At 26.7% G+C, this 19,907-nt stretch overlaps 8 protein-coding genes across 8 annotated transcripts; 5 read left to right on the top strand and 3 right to left on the bottom strand. All coding sequences in view use genetic code 12, as the record gives it.

Annotated features, from left to right (window-relative positions):
* Nucleotides 1-1,511: 1,511 nt before the first annotated feature.
* On the top strand, nt 1,512-2,558 carry TRY4 (Try4p; the record flags this gene model as incomplete). Its single annotated transcript, XM_051759123.1, has 1 exon — nt 1,512-2,558. The coding sequence occupies one exon, from the start codon at nt 1,512-1,514 to the stop codon at nt 2,556-2,558; it is 1,047 nt and encodes a 348-aa protein (XP_051613032.1).
* Nucleotides 2,559-3,634: 1,076 nt separating this feature from the next.
* KGF55_004240 (uncharacterized protein) lies at nt 3,635-5,020 on the top strand (the record flags this gene model as incomplete). The annotated part of the gene is made up of 1 exon (XM_051759122.1): nt 3,635-5,020. One exon carries the CDS (start codon nt 3,635-3,637, stop codon nt 5,018-5,020), a length of 1,386 nt encoding a protein of 461 aa, XP_051613031.1.
* Nucleotides 5,021-5,143: 123 nt separating this feature from the next.
* On the top strand, nt 5,144-6,445 carry CEM1 (fatty acid synthase; the record flags this gene model as incomplete). Its single annotated transcript, XM_051759121.1, has 1 exon — nt 5,144-6,445. One exon carries the CDS (start codon nt 5,144-5,146, stop codon nt 6,443-6,445), a length of 1,302 nt encoding a protein of 433 aa, XP_051613030.1.
* A 427-nt stretch (nt 6,446-6,872) lies between these two features.
* KGF55_004238 (uncharacterized protein) lies at nt 6,873-8,048 on the top strand (the record flags this gene model as incomplete). The annotated part of the gene is made up of 1 exon (XM_051759120.1): nt 6,873-8,048. One exon carries the CDS (start codon nt 6,873-6,875, stop codon nt 8,046-8,048), a length of 1,176 nt encoding a protein of 391 aa, XP_051613029.1.
* A 50-nt stretch (nt 8,049-8,098) lies between these two features.
* Nucleotides 8,099-10,243, bottom strand: KGF55_004237 (uncharacterized protein; the record flags this gene model as incomplete). The annotated part of the gene is made up of 1 exon (XM_051759119.1): nt 8,099-10,243. The coding sequence occupies one exon, from the start codon at nt 10,241-10,243 to the stop codon at nt 8,099-8,101; it is 2,145 nt and encodes a 714-aa protein (XP_051613028.1).
* A 590-nt stretch (nt 10,244-10,833) lies between these two features.
* MCA1 (Ca(2+)-dependent cysteine protease) lies at nt 10,834-12,120 on the top strand (the record flags this gene model as incomplete). Its single annotated transcript, XM_051759117.1, has 2 exons — nt 10,834-11,401; nt 11,471-12,120. The coding sequence occupies 2 exons, from the start codon at nt 10,834-10,836 to the stop codon at nt 12,118-12,120; spliced, it is 1,218 nt and encodes a 405-aa protein (XP_051613027.1).
* Nucleotides 12,121-12,512: 392 nt separating this feature from the next.
* Nucleotides 12,513-13,067, bottom strand: RHB1 (putative GTPase; the record flags this gene model as incomplete). Its single annotated transcript, XM_051759116.1, has 1 exon — nt 12,513-13,067. The coding sequence occupies one exon, from the start codon at nt 13,065-13,067 to the stop codon at nt 12,513-12,515; it is 555 nt and encodes a 184-aa protein (XP_051613026.1).
* A 3,262-nt stretch (nt 13,068-16,329) lies between these two features.
* Nucleotides 16,330-18,018, bottom strand: WOR2 (Zn(II)2Cys6 transcription factor WOR2; the record flags this gene model as incomplete). Its single annotated transcript, XM_051759115.1, has 1 exon — nt 16,330-18,018. One exon carries the CDS (start codon nt 18,016-18,018, stop codon nt 16,330-16,332), a length of 1,689 nt encoding a protein of 562 aa, XP_051613025.1.
* Between the last annotated feature and the right edge of the window lie 1,889 nt (nt 18,019-19,907).

Genomic DNA, 19,907 nt, shown 5'->3' with positions numbered 1-19,907 from the left:
TAAATTTTCAATATTGCAACAATTGTTTGTCCACGCGAATCAGCATAGATTAAGATCTGAACTCACTTCATACCTACTCATCAATTTAAAAACTTCGATAATAAGTCCATGAAGGTTTGTTTAACTTTTGTTCGTATGTTGTATAAAATCTTGATTACCTAAATACGAGAAAAAATGTGGGGATGATAGAATCTAAAACTTTAATCAGTTTCTTCTTTGTTATTTTGAAGTAAGTTTAGGAGATTACATATGAATTGAATTGGAGGGGAGTGAGAGAGGGGAGTATAAGAGGGGAGTTAGATTGTAAAAAGGAATTGAAATGAAACCGCTTAATACCTTGAATATTATTATCTTCAATTAGTTAAAAAGAAAAAGTAAGGCTTTCATTACTATAAATGTCTAATTTTGTATGTTATTCCTACTAACTTTGATACAGTCAAGGTCTTTAAATACAGATGTCTTGTAAATTCAAAACTGTTTAAGTAACTACATTTGAAAATTGAGTTGGTAAATACAAATATGAATATCATCAAATCATATCAAAACAAGTTTGAATTTGAATCCGTACATTATTTAGACGAAAGTGGGTTTTCAAATTCTTATTATATTGGTGAAGCAATATCGGTGGAAAGGAAAACTTTTCTTATATTTATAAGACTAATAATTGGTTCAGCAAACGTACAAATTTATTTACAACATCAACATTTATTAACAAAATGAATTCCATGTTTATAAAGAAAGTCATTCCAATCCATTTCTTAAGAATTTCTTTCATTCTAGTCCCCTCTCTTCTTCTATTGACTGATTCTATCAATCTTTCAACATAGAGTTTTTCTCCATTTATTCAAAATAGATTTCAAATTAGTATCAATGATCGATTTGTATGCATACTATTGAAACTAGTACTGCTATTAATGATAATATGATATGGTTGTCAAAAATCCATCAATCATCATGAATTTCATTGGTTGTAAATATTGTATTGTATTGAAAATTATCATATGGTAATAATAATAATAATAATAATGTATTGTATTGTGATTGTATTGTGATTATTAGTAGAAAATGGTTGAATGGAAGTATTACATAATATGTTACGTAATACCTAATACACTAACAAAAGTAATCGGATCTTCCCCACTTTATTTATTTTTTTTAGAAATTTTATTTTCTTATAGAATGGTAAGTACTAGTCATAGTCAAACAACAACAACAACAACAAGTGAGTAGTGAAAGCAGTTTGGACGGGATAAGATAATTGTATGGTTAAGTGACACTGATGCAGAACTTGTATGAGCAAGTATTAGTAGTTGTTGCGGAATCAGTATAGTATTGAGAGTGATTCAACTGATGTATAAGATAATACAATACATTACACAAAATGTAAGTAAATATTAGTAGATTTATATATAATAATGCATAAATCTGAAACTACAAATATTTATAAATATTTTTTACTTTTTTTATTCATTTACCAATACTTTTTATTCCTTTATTAAGGATACTCATCTATGACTTCACCAACTACTATTCCAGTAATATCAAATCTAATAAGTAATACAAATAATACAAATAATACAATTAATACAAATACAAACATACATAATAATCATTTTCAGTCTTTACCACTAACAACAACTAATTCAAATTCTTCAGATTCTTTATCAATATCAAGTATAAACTCAAACTCGGAATCTGAACCATTATCCACCTCATCCTCAACAAGATTATCAATAACTTCAACTAATTCAAATACTTCATCAACATCAATGACTTCAATAGATTCAAATGAAAATACCAGCACCACCAACACCACCAGTAATAACAAAGATAATAATTCACCAATAATATTATTACCAAAAACTCTTAAAATAACTCAATATGGAACAAAAACTCCATCAGGTTATTCAAGAATTTTTAATTGTAAAATTTGTTCAAGAGCTTTTACAAGAGAAGAACATTTAACAAGACATATTCAATCTACACATAATAAATTAAAACCTTTTTTATGTGGTATATGTCAAAGACCATTTTCAAGAAGAGATTTATTATTAAGACATGCAAAAAATTTACATAAGGGAAGTGAAAAAGCAATAAGTAGAATTAGAAGAACTTATAAACAAAATAAAAATAATAATAATAATACTAGTAATAGTAGTAATAATACTGTTGAAAATAATGATGGTAATCATATTGACCAGGAGCATGAAATACATCAAGAAAATGAACAAGAACTACAGCAACACTCACATCAAGAACAAGAACAAGAACAAGAAGTTGAACACAATTATGAATCAGGTAATAGTAATGATGAAAATGATGATGATGATGAAGAAGAAGAATCTAAGCAAATGAACAAACTCAATACATTAAAAGAAACTAATCCAATTGCAAATTATATTAAATCAAATAATCCAACAACGTCAAATTCTACTTCAAATCCAACTTCAAATCCAAATTCTACTTCAAATACTAATTTATCAATTAAAAGAAATAAAAGTCATGAATCTTTACAATCAAAAAGATTAAAAATGTCAGTAAATATGTTAGTCAGTTAAAAAAAAATTGTACTATTACTAATTACTGATCAGAATAAAAAGTATTTAGAAAAGTTTGTTTTAAATGAAGCTCAATTGTTTTGGACTAATTTTTAATTTAATGTAACGATTAATGAATGATTTAAAAAAGTTTAAACCTACAAGTAAATTTAGATTAGCTCTAGACAATATAAAATCTCTCTATTCCTTTCTTCATTCCTAATTCTTTGAAATTTATCGCAATTTTAGTTTACCTAACAATAGTAAAAGAAAATAAAACGTTTTTAAAAAAATTACCCCATATTTTATTATTATTATGTAAGTTGAATCATGCATATTACATAATACATAGAATATGACTTACGATGTCTATTGCATAAAGAGCGGACTTAAAATCTAAATCTTTTGGATTAGAAAAAGAGGGTAAGATAGATAAAAGAGTTGATAAACTAAATGATTAATCTAGCCTTTCCCCACCTCTCTTTATATTATAGATCTTATTTGTTTTTGGTGTTTGTTACATTTTTTTTTCTACTTTCTATGTAAGATGTATTTTATCGGTATCAACTTTTCATTACAATGAAATATATAAAAAAAGTTTGATAAACACGGTGGATGAGAAAATAATGAATAATAATTTAGAAAAACTTCTGATTGATGATTCCATATACTAGTAATTCGAATTGATTGATTTTATAAGTCCATTATTTATTTCTTTTTCTTATAATCTTTGACATACATCACAAATAAGATATTTTTCTACTGCACAATTTTTTCAAACCCCGGATTCTTATTATTTCTTAGATCTACATTATTCTTTCTCTCCATAATTGCATTTTGAGACTTTTTTATATCTTCGTCGTATTTTTCATAAATATTGTAACTGCTGATAACTAAGGATTACATGTTTATACTGATTTGAAATAAGCTGCTGATAGACCTATTATTACTTATCAAGTCGAATGTATTAGAAAAAATTACCCATGTGGTAGCATCACTCGGATTTAGTTTACATTCTACAGTTTCAAACACCGCTCGATTAAGTCGTTATCTCAAAATAACATAATCGATCGATTAATTTTTGAAAAAGGGAATAAATGAGACCAAAATTTATTTATAAAATTCCAAAAACAGAATGGTTTATAATTATAACTAATACACAACATCATTTTTATTTTAATTCCAATGATTTAAATTCATTCTGGCAATTAAGTGATATTGAAAAATTTTATAATAATAATATTGATATTAATGATAATGAAGTAAACGAAAATGAACAACATATTTCTAAATTAATTGAAAATATTGAATTTAATGAATTAGGTTTATTATTTGCTAAATCTAGGGGATTGGATGTTAAAATTCTAGATGAAAGTGAAGGAGATTTGAAAAATCAAGCAAATCAAGAAATAGATGAAAATGAGGAGGAAGAGGTAGAAGAGGAAGAAGAAGAGGAAGAATTCATTTATGAAAATAAAGATCCATCCACTGAAAAACAAACTATAAGTACATCTGTTGAATCAGAGAGTGAGAAGAAACAAGAAGAATCAAAAAGTACGGGTATTTTAGCAGGTTATTCATCAAGTGAAGAGGATGATATTGAAGGAGAGGAGGAAGAAAAAGAAGAAGAAGAAGAAAAAGCAAAGCCAACTTTTGCTCAAGATTACGTAGAAATTGAAGATCTTGTTTCAAAAATACTAGATCAAGAACAAACCGACGAAGAATCATCTGATGATGGTAATGATGATAATTCATTAGATTTATCACTAGATGATAATGATGATGAAAAAACCAATGATATCAACGAAGAGTTCAAACAAATTTTAAATCAATATTCGGACGAAATTTCATCTTATGAACCATGGGAATTAGTAGAAGAAAAATTAAATTCCGAATTCTTAAAATTTCCATCATATCATTCAATTAATTCAAATAAACAAAAAGAAGAGATTTTTAAACAATGGTTAAAAGAAAGAGACTCAAAACCAAATGGTGATGATGAGAATGAAGAAATTGATGAGGAAAACTTATCTTTTAAAACTTTTCCGACTCCAACATTGTTATATAAATCATTACTACAGTCAAAAAAAGATGAAATAAAATCAATGATATATCCAAATTTTTATACAAAAAATTATCTAGAGATTAATGATATAAAATTAACAAAATTAGAAAAAGAAGAAAATTTTAGAAATTTTAAAATTTTTTTAAATGAATTTTCAAAAGAAGAAAAAACGTATAAGAAACAAAATCCATTATTCAAAGATAATTATAAAGTATTTAAATTGAATGAGTTTTTAAAAAATCAAAATTTAACTTTAACTACTCAATTCGAGGTTGATTCAAATTTATCATTTTTTGAAAATTGGATTAATTTACTTAATAATTTAAATGGTTTAGATGAATCTATTGTTGAGGATAATATTAATTTTATAGTTGGTGATGAAAAAAGGTTAAATAGTTACCTTCTAAATATAAAGTAATTTTATTGCATAATGAGGTTTTGATTCGAATAAACTAATCTCCACAAAATCGTAAATGTAGAAAACGGAATTGTTTTTTTTTTTCTCATTCATTACCTTATTTGCAACAATCAAAACAATGATATGACACGGGTAGTAGTAACAGGAATTGGAATAATATCACCATTAGGTGTTGGACTAAATCATAATTGGAAAAGGTTAATAGCAGGAGAATCAGGTATAATATCATCTACAACATTACAAAACTATGAAAAAGATGGTTGGGATAAAATTCCATCAAAAGTTATTGGAAAAGTACCCCAAGGTTCAATTACAGAAGGTAAATGGGATCCATTAGAACATTTAGATAAATCTGAAATTAGAAGATTAGCTGATTTTAGTCAATATGGAACTGTATGTACTGAAGAAGCTTTAAAAGATTCAAAACTAAATTTAGACAATGAAGACCCCAAAAGAATTGGAATTGCAATTGGAAGTGGAATTGGTTCATTTCAAGATATTTATAATAATTCAATTGAATTTTCCCAAAATGGTTATAAAAAAGTTCAACCATTATTTGTTCCTAAATTTTTAAATAATATGGCAGCTGGAAATATTTCAATAAAATATGGTATAAAAGGTCCATTACATTCAGTTTCAACAGCTTGTGCTACTGGATTACAAGCAATTGGTGATGCTTTTAATTTTATAAATTTAAATTATGCTGATTTAATGATTTGTGGAGGATCTGAAAGTTCAATTCATCCATTAGCTTTGGCGGGTTTTGCAAGAGCAAGATCTGTTGTAACTGATTTTAATGATGAACCTACGAAAGCAAGTAGACCATTTGATAAAAATAGAAATGGATTTGTATTAAGTGAAGGTTGTGGTATAATGATATTAGAAAAATTAGATCATGCACTAGCAAGAGGTTTAACAAAAGAAGATATTTATGGTGAAATATTAAGTTATGGAATTTCTGGAGATGCTCATCATATAACTGCTCCAAGAGAAGATGGAGAAGGTGCTTTTAATGCAATGAATCAAGCATTAATTCGATCAAATTTAAAACCTGAACAAATCGGGTATATAAATGCTCATGCAACATCAACTATAATTGGAGATAGAGCAGAAAATAATGCTATAGAAAGATTATTTCCTTCAACTACTTTGATATCATCAACAAAATCTTCAATTGGTCATTTATTAGGAGCAGCAGGAGCAGTTGAATCAATTTTTACAATAAATTCAATAAAAACAAAAAAATTACCACCAACTTTAAATTTAAATGATATTGGTGGTAATGAAAATGATGATAAATCTAAATTTAAATTTGATTATATTGCAAATAAATCTAGACATAATGTTGAATTAAATTATGCAATGAATAATTCTTTTGGATTTGGTGGTGTAAATAGTTCTTTAATATTTGGTAAATATGAATAAATAATAAATAATACTCATAATAGCAATTAGCTTAGCCTAATAATATGTATTATTATTAGTCCCTTATTTCGTTTCGGGTAGGGTCGCTTCGTGTGTAACATAAACTTCGGAATTGTGACACTTATTGTGGATCAGAAACTGGTAGCTTTTCCTATTGTACATTATTAAATTAATTAATAATTTATCTCGCTAATTTATTTTTTTTTCTTTGGTTGCAAAATACATTTATTTAGCCACAGTTATGGTTAAAGAACAATTGAACAATTATATACTTATACATACACACATGCATGAATTAATAATTGATGGATTTTTTGGAAAAGTTTAAGAAGACAAGGGTCTCTTCCCTTCTTACAATCTCTTATTAAATCACAAAACATTCACCTCAAACTGGAGATTATCATCAATTGTTTCAAACTTCAACACAATGACTTATACTGAAACTCAAGAAAGGTCTAAAAAAAGACTTAGAAATAGTTATGAATTAGCACCAAGTTTAAAAAAATTGAAAGCAATAAATTCACCACCTCCAAAACCTGAATTAATTGAACCTTTACCAGAAATTACATTCAATCAAAATAAACAATCAGTATTATCAATAACTAATTTAAAAGAACCATTAAAATTACAATTAGAATATCCAATTCCAGAAATAAATGAATATGAAATTTTAGTATCAAATAAAGCAATAGGATTAAATCCAATAGATTGGAAAGGTCATAAATATGGATTTATTAAATTAATACCAAGAATTGATGGTAGAGAATCTTCTGGTATATGTGTTAAAAGAGGTTCAAAAGTTGAAAATTTTAAAATTAATGATAAAGTTATAATAAGTTCAACAAGTTATAGAGATTGTAGAACTTCTACATTTCAACAGTTTACTGCTATTGATTCAAGATTATGTTGGAAATTACCTAATAATTTTTCATTTGAAGATGGTGCAACTATAGGAGTTGGTTTAGTAACAGCTGGAATAATAATTTATAATTCTTTTAAATTTGATCTAAAATTAAATCCACCTATTCATAAGAATAATCAAAAAACATTATTAATCTGGGGTGGATCAACAATTGTTGGAATTTATTTAACTCAATTAGGTAAAATTCATGGATTAAAGATTATATCAATTGCAAATATAAAATATAAAAATTATTTAAAACTGATTGGAGTCGATTATGTTGTAGATAGATTTAAATCAAATAATGATATAAAAAATGAAATCGAAACAATTTCACCAAATGGTATTGAATTTGCAGTTGATTGTATATCTAAGGAAACTTCACAAAATATAATAAATATAATCGATGAAATAAACAGGGAAACAACCAATGAAAACAAAACTAAATTTTCAAGTATTGTTGGTATACCAAAAGAAATTCCAAATTCAATAGAATTAAAAGAAGTTATAATAAAAAAATTTCATGAAGATAAAGAATTTGGTTCAAAATTTATTGAAATTACAACACACTACTTGAATAATTTTAAAATTAAACCAACTAGATATAAACAATATAAAGGTGGGTTAGAAAAAATTACTGATGCATTAAAAGATTTAGAAAAAATTGGTGCAAATGGTGAAAAATATGTTGTTACTGTGTAGGGTGTTTAGCATTAATGTCGTTATAAATTTCATTATAGATTCATTATATATTATTTATGGGATGAATTTTTGATTGTAGATTTACTATCATTTGCTTCTTCATTATCATTAACATTCTCATCATCCTCTTCATCGTCATCATCGACTTTAAACTGAGAATCAACTTCTGGCATATCTCCCAATTCAAAATCACCTGCTATAGTTGTATATTTAGCTTCATTATATCCTGGAGTTAATCTATAAATTTTTCTAAATCCAGTTTTAATTTTTGTTATAAATAATGCTCTATTTCTACCACCTAACATTAAATAACCAATAAATCCTAATAATACAACAAATATAATTAATCCATACCATCTATGAGGTTCAATATTCCATATCGATTCATTATCAGTTTCATCTTTTAATTCATAATTATAATAATGAGATTCATCCATTTTTGATTCATCAAATAAAGGTCTTGATTCAATATTGTTTTGTTCAGCTCCATATTGATAAATATTTTCAGAAGTACTATGATAAAATCCAGGTCTTTGAATTGAATTGTTTGTTAAATTATTAAAAGCTTGAATATATTCATCATTTGCATAAAGCACTGCTTTCCCGAGAGCCCAAGAAAATGACGAACCATCTAATGTTTCAACTAATTGTAAAGTTTGAAAATCTTTATTATTTGGTTCATCTATTCCAAATCTTGGAAATCCTAAACCTAAATGTAAAAAATTTAAAATCCATGAACTTTTAAAACATAATTCTGATAGTTCATCTTCTGTTAATTGATTCTTGTATTCTTTTTGTTTATTTAATTCTAACATACTTGACCAACTTTGTGAACATACTTTTTGAGTTTTATTGAAAATTTTTTTATAATCATAAGTATTTTTTTGATCTTTTAAATCTCTTGAATCTATTTGTCTTTTGTCTTCTTGTGATAATAAATCTTCTATGGCATCCCAATATCCACTAACTCCAATAAAATGATTAATATCAAAATCAAAAGAAGGAATTAATTCATTCAATAAACATTCACTAACTTCATCTCCATCACTAAATTGTTTACAATTTTTAGCTTTTGGACCACCTCCATGAGTTGAATTTTGTAATACGGGAAAAATATTTTTTAAACATTTTTCAAAATTAGATTCTCCAATAAAATCATATGAATGATCATCAATTAAAGTTGAAGTTGTAAAACCTTTTGGTATACAAGGATCTGGTATAGGTGATTTTGTAAAACCCCAATAATGATATTGTTCATCTTTATCATCATTTTCAACCAATGCCTTGAGGTATCTATTTCTTGCTTGAAACATTCCAAATCCTAGAAAAGAATCTGAATATACATTATATTCTTGTAAATTTGGTATTTCATAATTTGAATTATTTAATTGTGGAACTTGTCTTAATTTAATATGATATAAATTATTTTGATGTTCATCAATTTCAGTTATATTAGGTTGAAAAACAACTTGAGTTGAAGCACCTCCCATATCTAATAATCCATAAGTTGTATGATTTTTCCCATGTTGATGTGAATTTGGATCATCAAATGCTCCAATTAAAGTATTTATAGATAACCAACCATAAATTCCTTCATAATCTCCATCAATAACACTTACATGAGAAGCACAATCTGGGAAAAAAAAATCAGATTGATTTTCAAAAAATTTACAAATTTCTTTTAATATTTCTTTTTGTTCTGTTGGTATTAATAATCTCATTCCTCCTGTTGCATATAAAAATATTGGTGTACGATATTGAACTGGTTGAGGTACAATTTTTGAAGCTCTTGATAATAATTTTGCTAAATGATGTTTTCCAATCTTATGCGGAGCTTTATTGAAAGATGATACTCCTGGTATTATCTTTTTATGCCATTTTGATTTTGTTTGTATTTTGGGAAATAAATTTGGTAATTTTTTTGGATTATCATCATCACTTTCACTTTCATCGTCTGACAATTCATCTTCTAGCTTATTTCTTTTCTTTATCGATTGGTACTGACTTAGGTCTATTCCTTTTTTCATTGATTGATACGCGTTGAGATAATTATATACATGTAATCGGCTACCTTTGGAACCTGCGTCTATTATAACTATGTAATCATATGGTATACCATCTTTTGAATATAAAGGTCCTGGTTTCAAAACTTTCTTTTTGCTCTTCTTCCTTTTACCTAATGAATGATCTGACATTCTAAGATGGTGAATAGATATAAATTGAAATTAAGATGATAAGTTTTGGTTGTAAATTCGGACTAAAAATAGAAGGGAAATTTTTTTGCGGTTTTTGTGTTATGACTTATAAAACCGAGTTTTTCATTAGAGTACCATAAATAATTTTGCAACTAACTGGCGTTAAAAATCTCATTGAGATGGAGTAAACTTAGTTCTTGAAACTAAGAGAGATAGTTAGATCTTTCAAGAATACTTTAAAAAAGGAAAAAAGGTCATTGAGGGACCTTAGATCAAAAATTACCTAAATTAAAACCTCCTGAAATTACCGAACTTTCTTCTCGCACATGAAAAGCCTGAAGCAAATATTATCACTTACCATTTTGTCTGATTGATGGGGATCGCTAATGAGATAATCATTACCTATACTTTAGTAGAGTTCTGAATATCAGTTTTAGGTATGTATTATCAAGATACCGAAAGAAAATAATTGTCCTTTGGTAGCATTAAGGGGCTGAAATGCATAAATGGCAGAATTTCAGGTTAAAATAAATTAAATATTTCGTATCAGGTGTCCAACACACTCAGTAATTAATCAGGCTTAATTCAACATGTTTCCAGGACAGGGACGTCATTCATATCAAGGTAATTATGGTCCTCCACAAGGACCACCTCCTAATCAACAATATAATAATTATGGTCCACCACAAGGTCCTCCTCCTCAACAATACAATTATCAAGATAATTATGCTAGACCAAATCAACCACCTCCTCAACAACAATACAACAATAACTATAATAGACAACAACCTGGTTTAAATGGAGAACCAAATTATGGCAATCAGTATGGATCCGGAAGTTATTCAAGACCACCATCAAATCAACAATCTTTTGGTGCTCAAGATTATAATTATCAATACTCACAATGTAATGGAAGAAAAAAAGCATTATTAGTTGGAATTAACTATATTGGTACCAAAAATGAATTACGTGGATGCATAAATGATGTTGGTAGAATGGAACAGTTTTTATTGAATCATGGTTTCAATAGTGATGATATAGTTAAATTATCAGATGATCAAAGAAATAGAAGAGCAGTACCACTTAGACAAAATATATTGGACGCTATTCATTGGCTTGTCAAAGATGCAAGACCAAATGATAGTCTTTTTTTCCATTGTATGTATTTACCTCATGTAATATTGTTCTCATAAATTATGTAATATTGATACTAACTTTAACTTTCAGACCTGGGGCATGGCGGAAATACTCCTGACCTTGATGGTGATGAAGAAGATGGCTTTGACGAAGTAATTTATCCCCTTGATTTTGAAACTGCTGGATTTATAGTTGATGACTTATTACATGATATGATGGTGAAATCTTTACCTCCTGGTTGTCGTTTAACGGCTCTTTTTGATTCTTGTCATTCTGGTTCAGCATTGGATTTACCATATATGTATTCTACAAAAGGAGTTTTGAAAGAACCAAATATCGTAGCTGAGGCTGGTCAAGATTTATTACAAGCAGGAATGGGATACTTAACAGGAAATAGCCGTAATATGATGAGTGGTTTAAGTTCTGCTTTTAAAAGTGTAATGAATCAAGGTAAAGCATCAAAAGCTCAACAATTAAGTAAACAAACCAAAACGGCGCCATGTGATGCTATATCTTTTAGTGGATGTAAAGATGATCAAACAAGTGCAGATGCTCAAGAACAAGGACAAGCAACTGGAGCAATGAGTTATGCGTTCTTAACTGTAATGAATCAAAATCCAAATCAATCTTATTTATCATTATTACAAAATATGAGATCAATTTTACTGAGTAAATATTCACAAAAACCTCAATTAACTTCTTCTCATCCAATTGATACCAATTTACAATTCATATTTTAATAAACTTGGTATATAGGATAATGCAAATATTGTAATACTACTCAATCATGTATATAAAAAATTTGTAGACTATAGGGAATTTTGATGCAAAAAAATGTAAATTTTACTTTATTTTTAGTACGATGACGTTCGCGAGGAAAGAAACAAAGTAGAGAATACGACACCATCGAATGAGATTTCCCCAACTTTTAACAAAAAGTTTGGTTGAATAGCGTGAGTTTACATTGTCAACAGAAATTTGTATCAAAAATTTGCGAATAAAAGAAATCTTACACTTATTTTCAAGAGAATAATCTGTCTGATTATTGAATTCGTTCTCAATCATTACTATATTACAATACAACTAAACTTTCATAATCTAATCTTAAAAATATTCCATTACCCTTTTATCATTATACTATTACACATTTTTCTTCTTTTTTCACAATAGGTGGATTATGAATTTTTTCAATTTCTTCTATTAAAGTTTCAAAAGATTGATTTATATTATAATTTTCTTTAACAGAAGTTTCTAAAAATTTACATTTAAATTTTTCTGATAATTTAAATCCATCATCAAAAGAAACTTGTCTTTGAAAATTTAAATCATTTTTATTACCAATTAAAACTAATGGTATATTTTCATTTCCAATAGAATTTAAAATTTTATCTCTTATAATTTCAATTAATTCAAATGATTGTCTTGATGTTACAGAATAAACTAATAAATATCCATGAATTCCAATTAAATGTTTTTCATTCATCATTGAATATTCATCTTGTCCTGCTGTATCTAATACTTCTATTGCATATTCTTGATTTTTAAATTTTAGATTTTTACTAAATTGATTTTCTATAGTTGGATAATAACTTTCAACAAAATGATCTTCAACAAATCGAACTGTCATTGATGATTTTCCTACTGACCGGGATCCAACAACTGCTATATTACGTGTTTTTACTGACATTTTATTATTATATAATGGATGATTTGTTGATGGAGTAATAGTTTGAGTTTATCTTATTTGTTTCACCTTATTAAAAGAACGATTTGACTGGAATTTGTGAGATAAATTGTTGTTGGTAAAAAAATTGTTTCAAATATAAAGAAACGTATTGAACAAGCCAATCCGTACTTTTGAAGTTGTTCTTATCACGTTTGGCCAAACTTTCTAAGCTCCTTTGGATGTAAAATATAGATTTATTTGTCACTCCAAGCTTCTGGTGGTGTTTGATTATGACCAATCTTTAATTTGAATGCACGGTTAAAATTATTCAAAAATTCGAAATTTTTGTATTATTTGGTTTAATTTTATGAAACAAACTTTGTTTATAAGCAATAAAGCATCATATATTCAGATACCAGATAAAACTCTCTATCGATGAATTTGGTTTGGTTAAGTTGTTGTGTATGATTAGTGTTTCAAGATAATTAAATGAAAAATATGAATTTTTTTTTTTGTTTTATCAAAGCTATTTTTTTCTCTCTCTCTCTTTCTTTACTATATTCTTTATCTATCTATTGTTTTATTATGTAAACTACTAGCTAGATACGATATTGATTTTCAATTAATGATCTTTTTTATAAGCTTAAATTGCTTCAAGAGTTTGAAGAGATGAGAGACTTATAAATTGATGGTCATTTAATATATTCTTTTTTGATTCGATTTGAGTTGATTTTAATTCAAACTAACGGAATTGCTATCCCATTAACTTTAATTTTAAAATGCCTCTTTAAATTTGATTGATAGGTCCTTTAAAAGCAAAGGAGTGTATTACTCAAAATTCAAGCACTGTCTAGAGATTTTGTGAGAGATCAAATAAGATCGAAATTATATCATAGGAGTAGAACTAAGATTGAAAAAGCATGGAACTAATTGAATTATCTATCGTTTTAATTCGTTTTTGAGATTTGACACTTGAACCGAATTTGAATCTTATCTTATGTAAAATTTTAGAATTCACTCTCGATCTCCGATTTAGTAGAGTAACTCTTCATTTTGAATTGTGGGGTTAACAACAAGAAAATAGTCTATGAGTTATTTTGACTACTGTTAAAATTGTAATAGTATGATCAGAGTCCCTTCATAATTTAATTCGGTTTGGGAATCAACATGATTTAAACTGAACTGAAAACTATTTATAAATGATGGAAAAATTTTATTCAAAAATTATCCACAATTAATCTTCTTATCAAACGTTTGAAAGTCTTTAATTAATGAAATACATTAAATGCAAGCATTTCAATGTCAAAATATAAATTTGTACTTTTCACATATAATTCTAAATTTTTTACACTTTTCGCTTAGAGATCTACAAAAATTTGGGGTTTAAACCAAGTTTTGACAACTAAGTTAGTTCTAATATTAAGATTATACTTGAAATTTGACAGGATAATAGAAGTTAAATTCATCTTTGTTTATTGTAAAAAAATCATACGATTTATTTATTCATTCTGGTGTAAATCTATGATTTTCATTACTACATATACTTTTAAAACACTTACCCTTTGAAACTGTAAAACTTACATTAATAAGTTAGATATATTTTTAAAATTAGAATTAATGGTAAGATTAAGAGAGATAAATTTGAACATGAAAATAGGTTTTTAGCCTAAATCATGCATTCGTACGTACATACAGTATTTCTGTATAACTTTGAAAAAAAGAAACCAATATAAAAAGAGATAAAACCAACTCAAATGAATCATAGATTAGAAGGGTTTGTATAAAATTTTGTCCGACGTACTATCTGTTGAGTATGCTGAAGCAAGTTTTAAAGAATATTGCATTAAAACTGAATCAAAAATAATTATCTTTTAAGAATTATGTAACTACAACGCCTATTTCAAGATTTTCGATTCAACTTTTAAATTCTTTCAAGCCTTTATGAAAAATGAAGCAATCAGAAGAATAAAAAGCTACTACCTCAGCAAAATTCTTCATTGTCTGAACTTTATTGAATCAAACTATAATAAGTAATTGAGCGTAAATTAGATGTACACTTAGAGTTGCAGACATACACAAACCTGGTTTTATAAGTTGATTTGGTCAAGAATGAAAATTGTAGAACACAAAGTTTTTCTCATAGAATCATAGAGCGATGTTGAAATCGCATTACAATAGGACAATTTATTCATGAATTCCAATTCTGAAAATGATTTTCAACCTCAAATATTCCTAAATTATTCTAGATTCTGTTTCTTAAATTTCTTTTTATGAACTATTATCGAATTTTTCGGATTAATTAAATCTCAAATCATGTGAAATTCAAATTCAAAACGTTCCACTGATCCCAAGCTAGAGCTTTTTGGCCAATGTTCAAAATTGTAAAATCTGAAATAAATGTATTCAAATCCTAAGGTTTTAGTCTTCTGAAAGGATTACACTTATATTTGTTTTTGACCAATAATTCTGAGTCAATAAAAGTAATTCAAAATCTCAATTTTTAAACTTTTTGGTTCCTTAACTTTATTATATTTTTGATAATAATTAAATGATTAGGACAATTGAAAAAAACGCAAATATATTATTTGACAAAATTAGACTGCATATAAAAGAATTATGGAATATGCTTTTTGTGTAATTAAAGTTTAATTTTAATTCTGTACTTTAATTTTATTAAAAGCATAAAATCATTTGATTATTTTAAACAATAAGACTCATAAACCAATAAGAATGCTTTTACTTTAATAGGTATTTTTTTTTGCTATTGACAGTACCATGTTACGAGGTCCAAGAACGGAATTCTCTTAGTTCTGGACTGATTTAGGAAAGGTAAATATATAAATATATTTTTGCTTTTGCTTTAATGTTTATAATAACCGTTTTTTTAGATTTCAATTTTGTGTTTCAAACATATTTTCATTTTCAATGTTTTGAGTTTTTTGTTTATGTTTTTATATAATTAAGAAATTAAGTTTTTATAATTATAAATAAAATCAAAACAAAACAAAACCAATTTCCTCTTTAATTTTTGATTGTTTTATAATACAGGATTGTTTTTAGAGTTATAACGTGAAAAAAAAAATTGAGATTCTCTCTAATTTACAAATTTTACAAATTATTATTACATAAATTCATTATATTCATTACATACAAAACAAAACAAAACTATGTACTTTTAAGAAATTGCAATAGTGAAAACTCAAATATATAAGTAGGAAAAAGTCTACTTCAAACCCAAACTTACATCTCAAAATCTTTTATAAAATATCAAAAATTCATAAATTTATTGTGGAAACATTGGTAAATCTAAACTTGTATCTCTAAATTTTTTCTTTTTTGATGAAGAGTTATTATTTTCTAAATTTTCATAACCTAAACATACTTTTTTCAGTCTTTCACAATTATAACACATTGGTTTCCTTTCATCACATTTTATTCTTCTTTTTCTACATGTTAAACATCCAGTTCTTGTTCTTTTTTTTATAATTTTTCTTTTATTCATTAATGCATTATTTTCATCTTGAATTAATAATTCTTCTTCTGCCATCATTAATTGATTTTGTTGTGGTGGATGATGTTGATGTAGTTGTTGAGAATGATGAGATTGTGGTGGTAATGGTATATTATGAGAAGATGGAGGATGTATATGATGAGGTTGTATAGATAAATTTTGAGATGTATAATTGTAAGGATAATTGTTGGGAGGTTGTTTTTGTAATTGTAATTGTTGAAAATGTTGTTGTTGATCATAGGAATTAGATTGATGTGGAAAGGGATGAATATTTGATTGTTGATGCATTTGTTGATTATAAAAATAAGGTGGTGGTGGTTGAGGTGCAGCTGTTGATGATGATTGTGAAGCAAAAGGTGGAAATTGATGAGGTGCCTGTTGCGGTAATTGTTGGGAAGCTTGATAATTTGAAATTGAAGTTGGTGTATTTGATTCCGTTGGAAAATGTATACTGTAACGTTTTTGGTGTTGTTGTTGTTGTTGTTGTTGTTGAGACTGTGAATGAGAATATGAGACAGGTATGTATGAATGACGGTTTGTGGAAAGTCGATTAGAATGATCAATACTGGCTTGACGGCTCGAATGGTTGAATTTTGTCTCATTTTGATGCTGCGGTTGATTGAAGTGGTGTCCAAAATTATGAGATGAATTTTGACTAAAATTATGATTGGAGGAGATACTATTATAAGAAGTGGAACGAATCATTTTATGTTGATTAATATTTCTGAAACTTTCATTTGTAATATTTTCAATTGGTGCATTTTGCTGAGGTATTTTTTGACTTTTAGGTGACAACGTTATTGGACTTGATTTTTTATATTCATGTTGATGATTAGGTGGTATTGTTGTTGTTGGTGAAATTTGTGGAATATAATCATTCGAAGTGGTATGACCATGAAATTGAAGTTGAGGTTGTGGTTGAGGTAGTATTATTTGTGCATGATCTTGATTATTTGAGGTGATTCCCTGATGAATTGAGCCAGACCCAACAGTGCCAATGGATGGTCTTTTGTTGAAATTGGTACTTGAGGTTGATGATGAATGATCATAAATTGCGGATTCTGTTGATCTCCTCAAAGGTTGTGAAATAGTACGCGAATTATCATTCAGATTTGAATATAATGGTCTATTTGAAAACAAGTTATTGTTAGCAGATGAAATATTAGAAAGTTGATATGGTGAAGGGTTTGGAAATGCAGATGAAGATGTCGATGAAATCGTATTTGAAACTGAAGGTAGTCGTTGATGGGTAAATATGGGTTGGTTAGGTGGTTGTGAAGGGGAAGGTGGTTTGTTTAAATTATCTCGGAATACTTGTCCATTATTGACATCATCATTTATAGTATTTGGTAATTGCCTTTCATTTATAAAAGTATTATCAAAATCTGAATTTACTTCTTTGTTTGAAGAATTCTTTTTGGTTGAGTGTATTAATTCAGATACAGAAGGCAATTGTGTCATTTATTTTCTAACTTATTCAAATGCAAGGATTTTATTCGAAATTTCATGAAATTGATGCAAAATACAGGTTGATACAATTCAATTCTTTTTAAAGAATATAATTTGAGTTGATTTTTGAGGTATGAATATTTGTTGGTGGTATAGATGATAGTTTGGATTGTAAACTCGTGTGTGTGATAATGAAAATTTGGCTAAACTAAACTTAAAGTAGAAAATGAATTTAGTTGTTATATTAGTCCTTTAATTTTTGAAAAGTCAATGCCTGTTATCAATGTATTGGTATATGAATCCCCGAACCCCTGTAATAAATAAAAACAAGTTTTTAAATAAAACTAGGTTACCAATTGAAAATTATACACAATTGTTTGGCCTTGGTATAATTAAAATGAAAAATTATACCCAAAATTAATCAAGTATCAAGTAATCAACAATAAATGATGTAGTATAATTAATAATCACCAATGATTAAGTAATATCTAATTTTCAATTCAATTAGCCAGTAATTATTGTTTTAAACTTTTGAAAAAACTCTAAATAATTTTAGTTGTTTATATGTTCTGGAAATGTGAATAAATTAATCAAAGAAAAATTAAACTAAAAACTCTAAACTTGGGTAACTAAAGTTTTAATTTTAAAAACAAACTTTTAAACTTATGGTAATATTGTAAATTCACTATGATTGAGATAATTTTCTTTTATTTATCAAATTTATCTACTAAAAATTTGTTGTATTATGTCGTATCTGAAAGTTGAATGATGAAACGTTGATTTTACTGCCGTGATTTTGTAATAAACTTTATTTTCAAAATTTTGTGAATCAGAATTTTTTAATTACTTATATGTGTAAGACGCGATTATTGATTTGACTATTGGGACTCGATGAATTGAAAGCAATCGAACTTGAAGGTTCACTTTTTAATTTGTTTTGATGATGACTGTTTTTAATTCTTTGAAACCAAAAAAAAAAATATATTACAATCTCTCCACAAGGTTATATATGTTGATGAAATAGTTGAAGTTACGTCGACGAGTGAGGTTTAATTCAGTACTTGAGGGATCTAGACACGTTGAATTATGTCGTTAATTTAATTTTTGTATGAGGTTGATGATTATGGTTTAAGTTTGAAATTTGAAATTTTGAATGATTCTTGTTTTAAAGTTTTTGAGGAGGAATAAGCACAAACTTAATTTAACATTACTTGGATTTGTGTATATATAAATATATATATATATATATATCCCTGATTGAATGAATGTATGAGTATATGATCAAACTCCTATCTTGATATGGTTCAGTTGTCAAAAATTAAAAGAAGGAATTAGATCTTAAATTGTGTGTATGTTTATTTAAAAATTTAATTTTATAATTTAGGATCAATTTTAAATAAAATTTATAAAAAAATAAAAAACTTTTTAGATTTAAAAAAAATAAAAATAAAAAAGCCCCTTTGTGTAAGTAGTTAAAATATACAGTTGAAATTTTAAATTATTATGTATTCATACTTAACTTTAGTAGTAATAGATAGGATCATAACCCAGAGTTACCCACCTAGTAATTATCGTATAATGTATGATTTATTAAAACTCAAATTTAATTTAAATGAAGTTGGACGATAATTTTTACATAACTAATTACTATGAATAAAAAAATGTTTGAGGAAAATGAAATCTTTAAATCATATTTTATCAAAAAATCATCATAATCTTCATTTAAAAACAAAACTATCATAAGCATTGTCAACTCAATAGAATTCGAATATACATTACTTATTTCGTAAGTCAACAAAGTACATAAACAATTATTTAAAATTATATAATTAATATTTGTCAACTCATACACTACTCCCCTCATTTTAATTTTATTGTGTCTTTGAGCTTAAAATTTTTGC

Source organism: Candida pseudojiufengensis, assembly GCF_024610245.1.
Source record: "Candida pseudojiufengensis strain CBS 10847 chromosome Unknown scaffold15, whole genome shotgun sequence".
In the NCBI taxonomy this organism is placed as follows: Eukaryota; Fungi; Ascomycota; class Pichiomycetes; order Serinales; family Debaryomycetaceae; genus Lodderomyces; species Lodderomyces pseudojiufengensis.
This window is presented reverse-complemented; position numbering and strand designations above follow the sequence as displayed.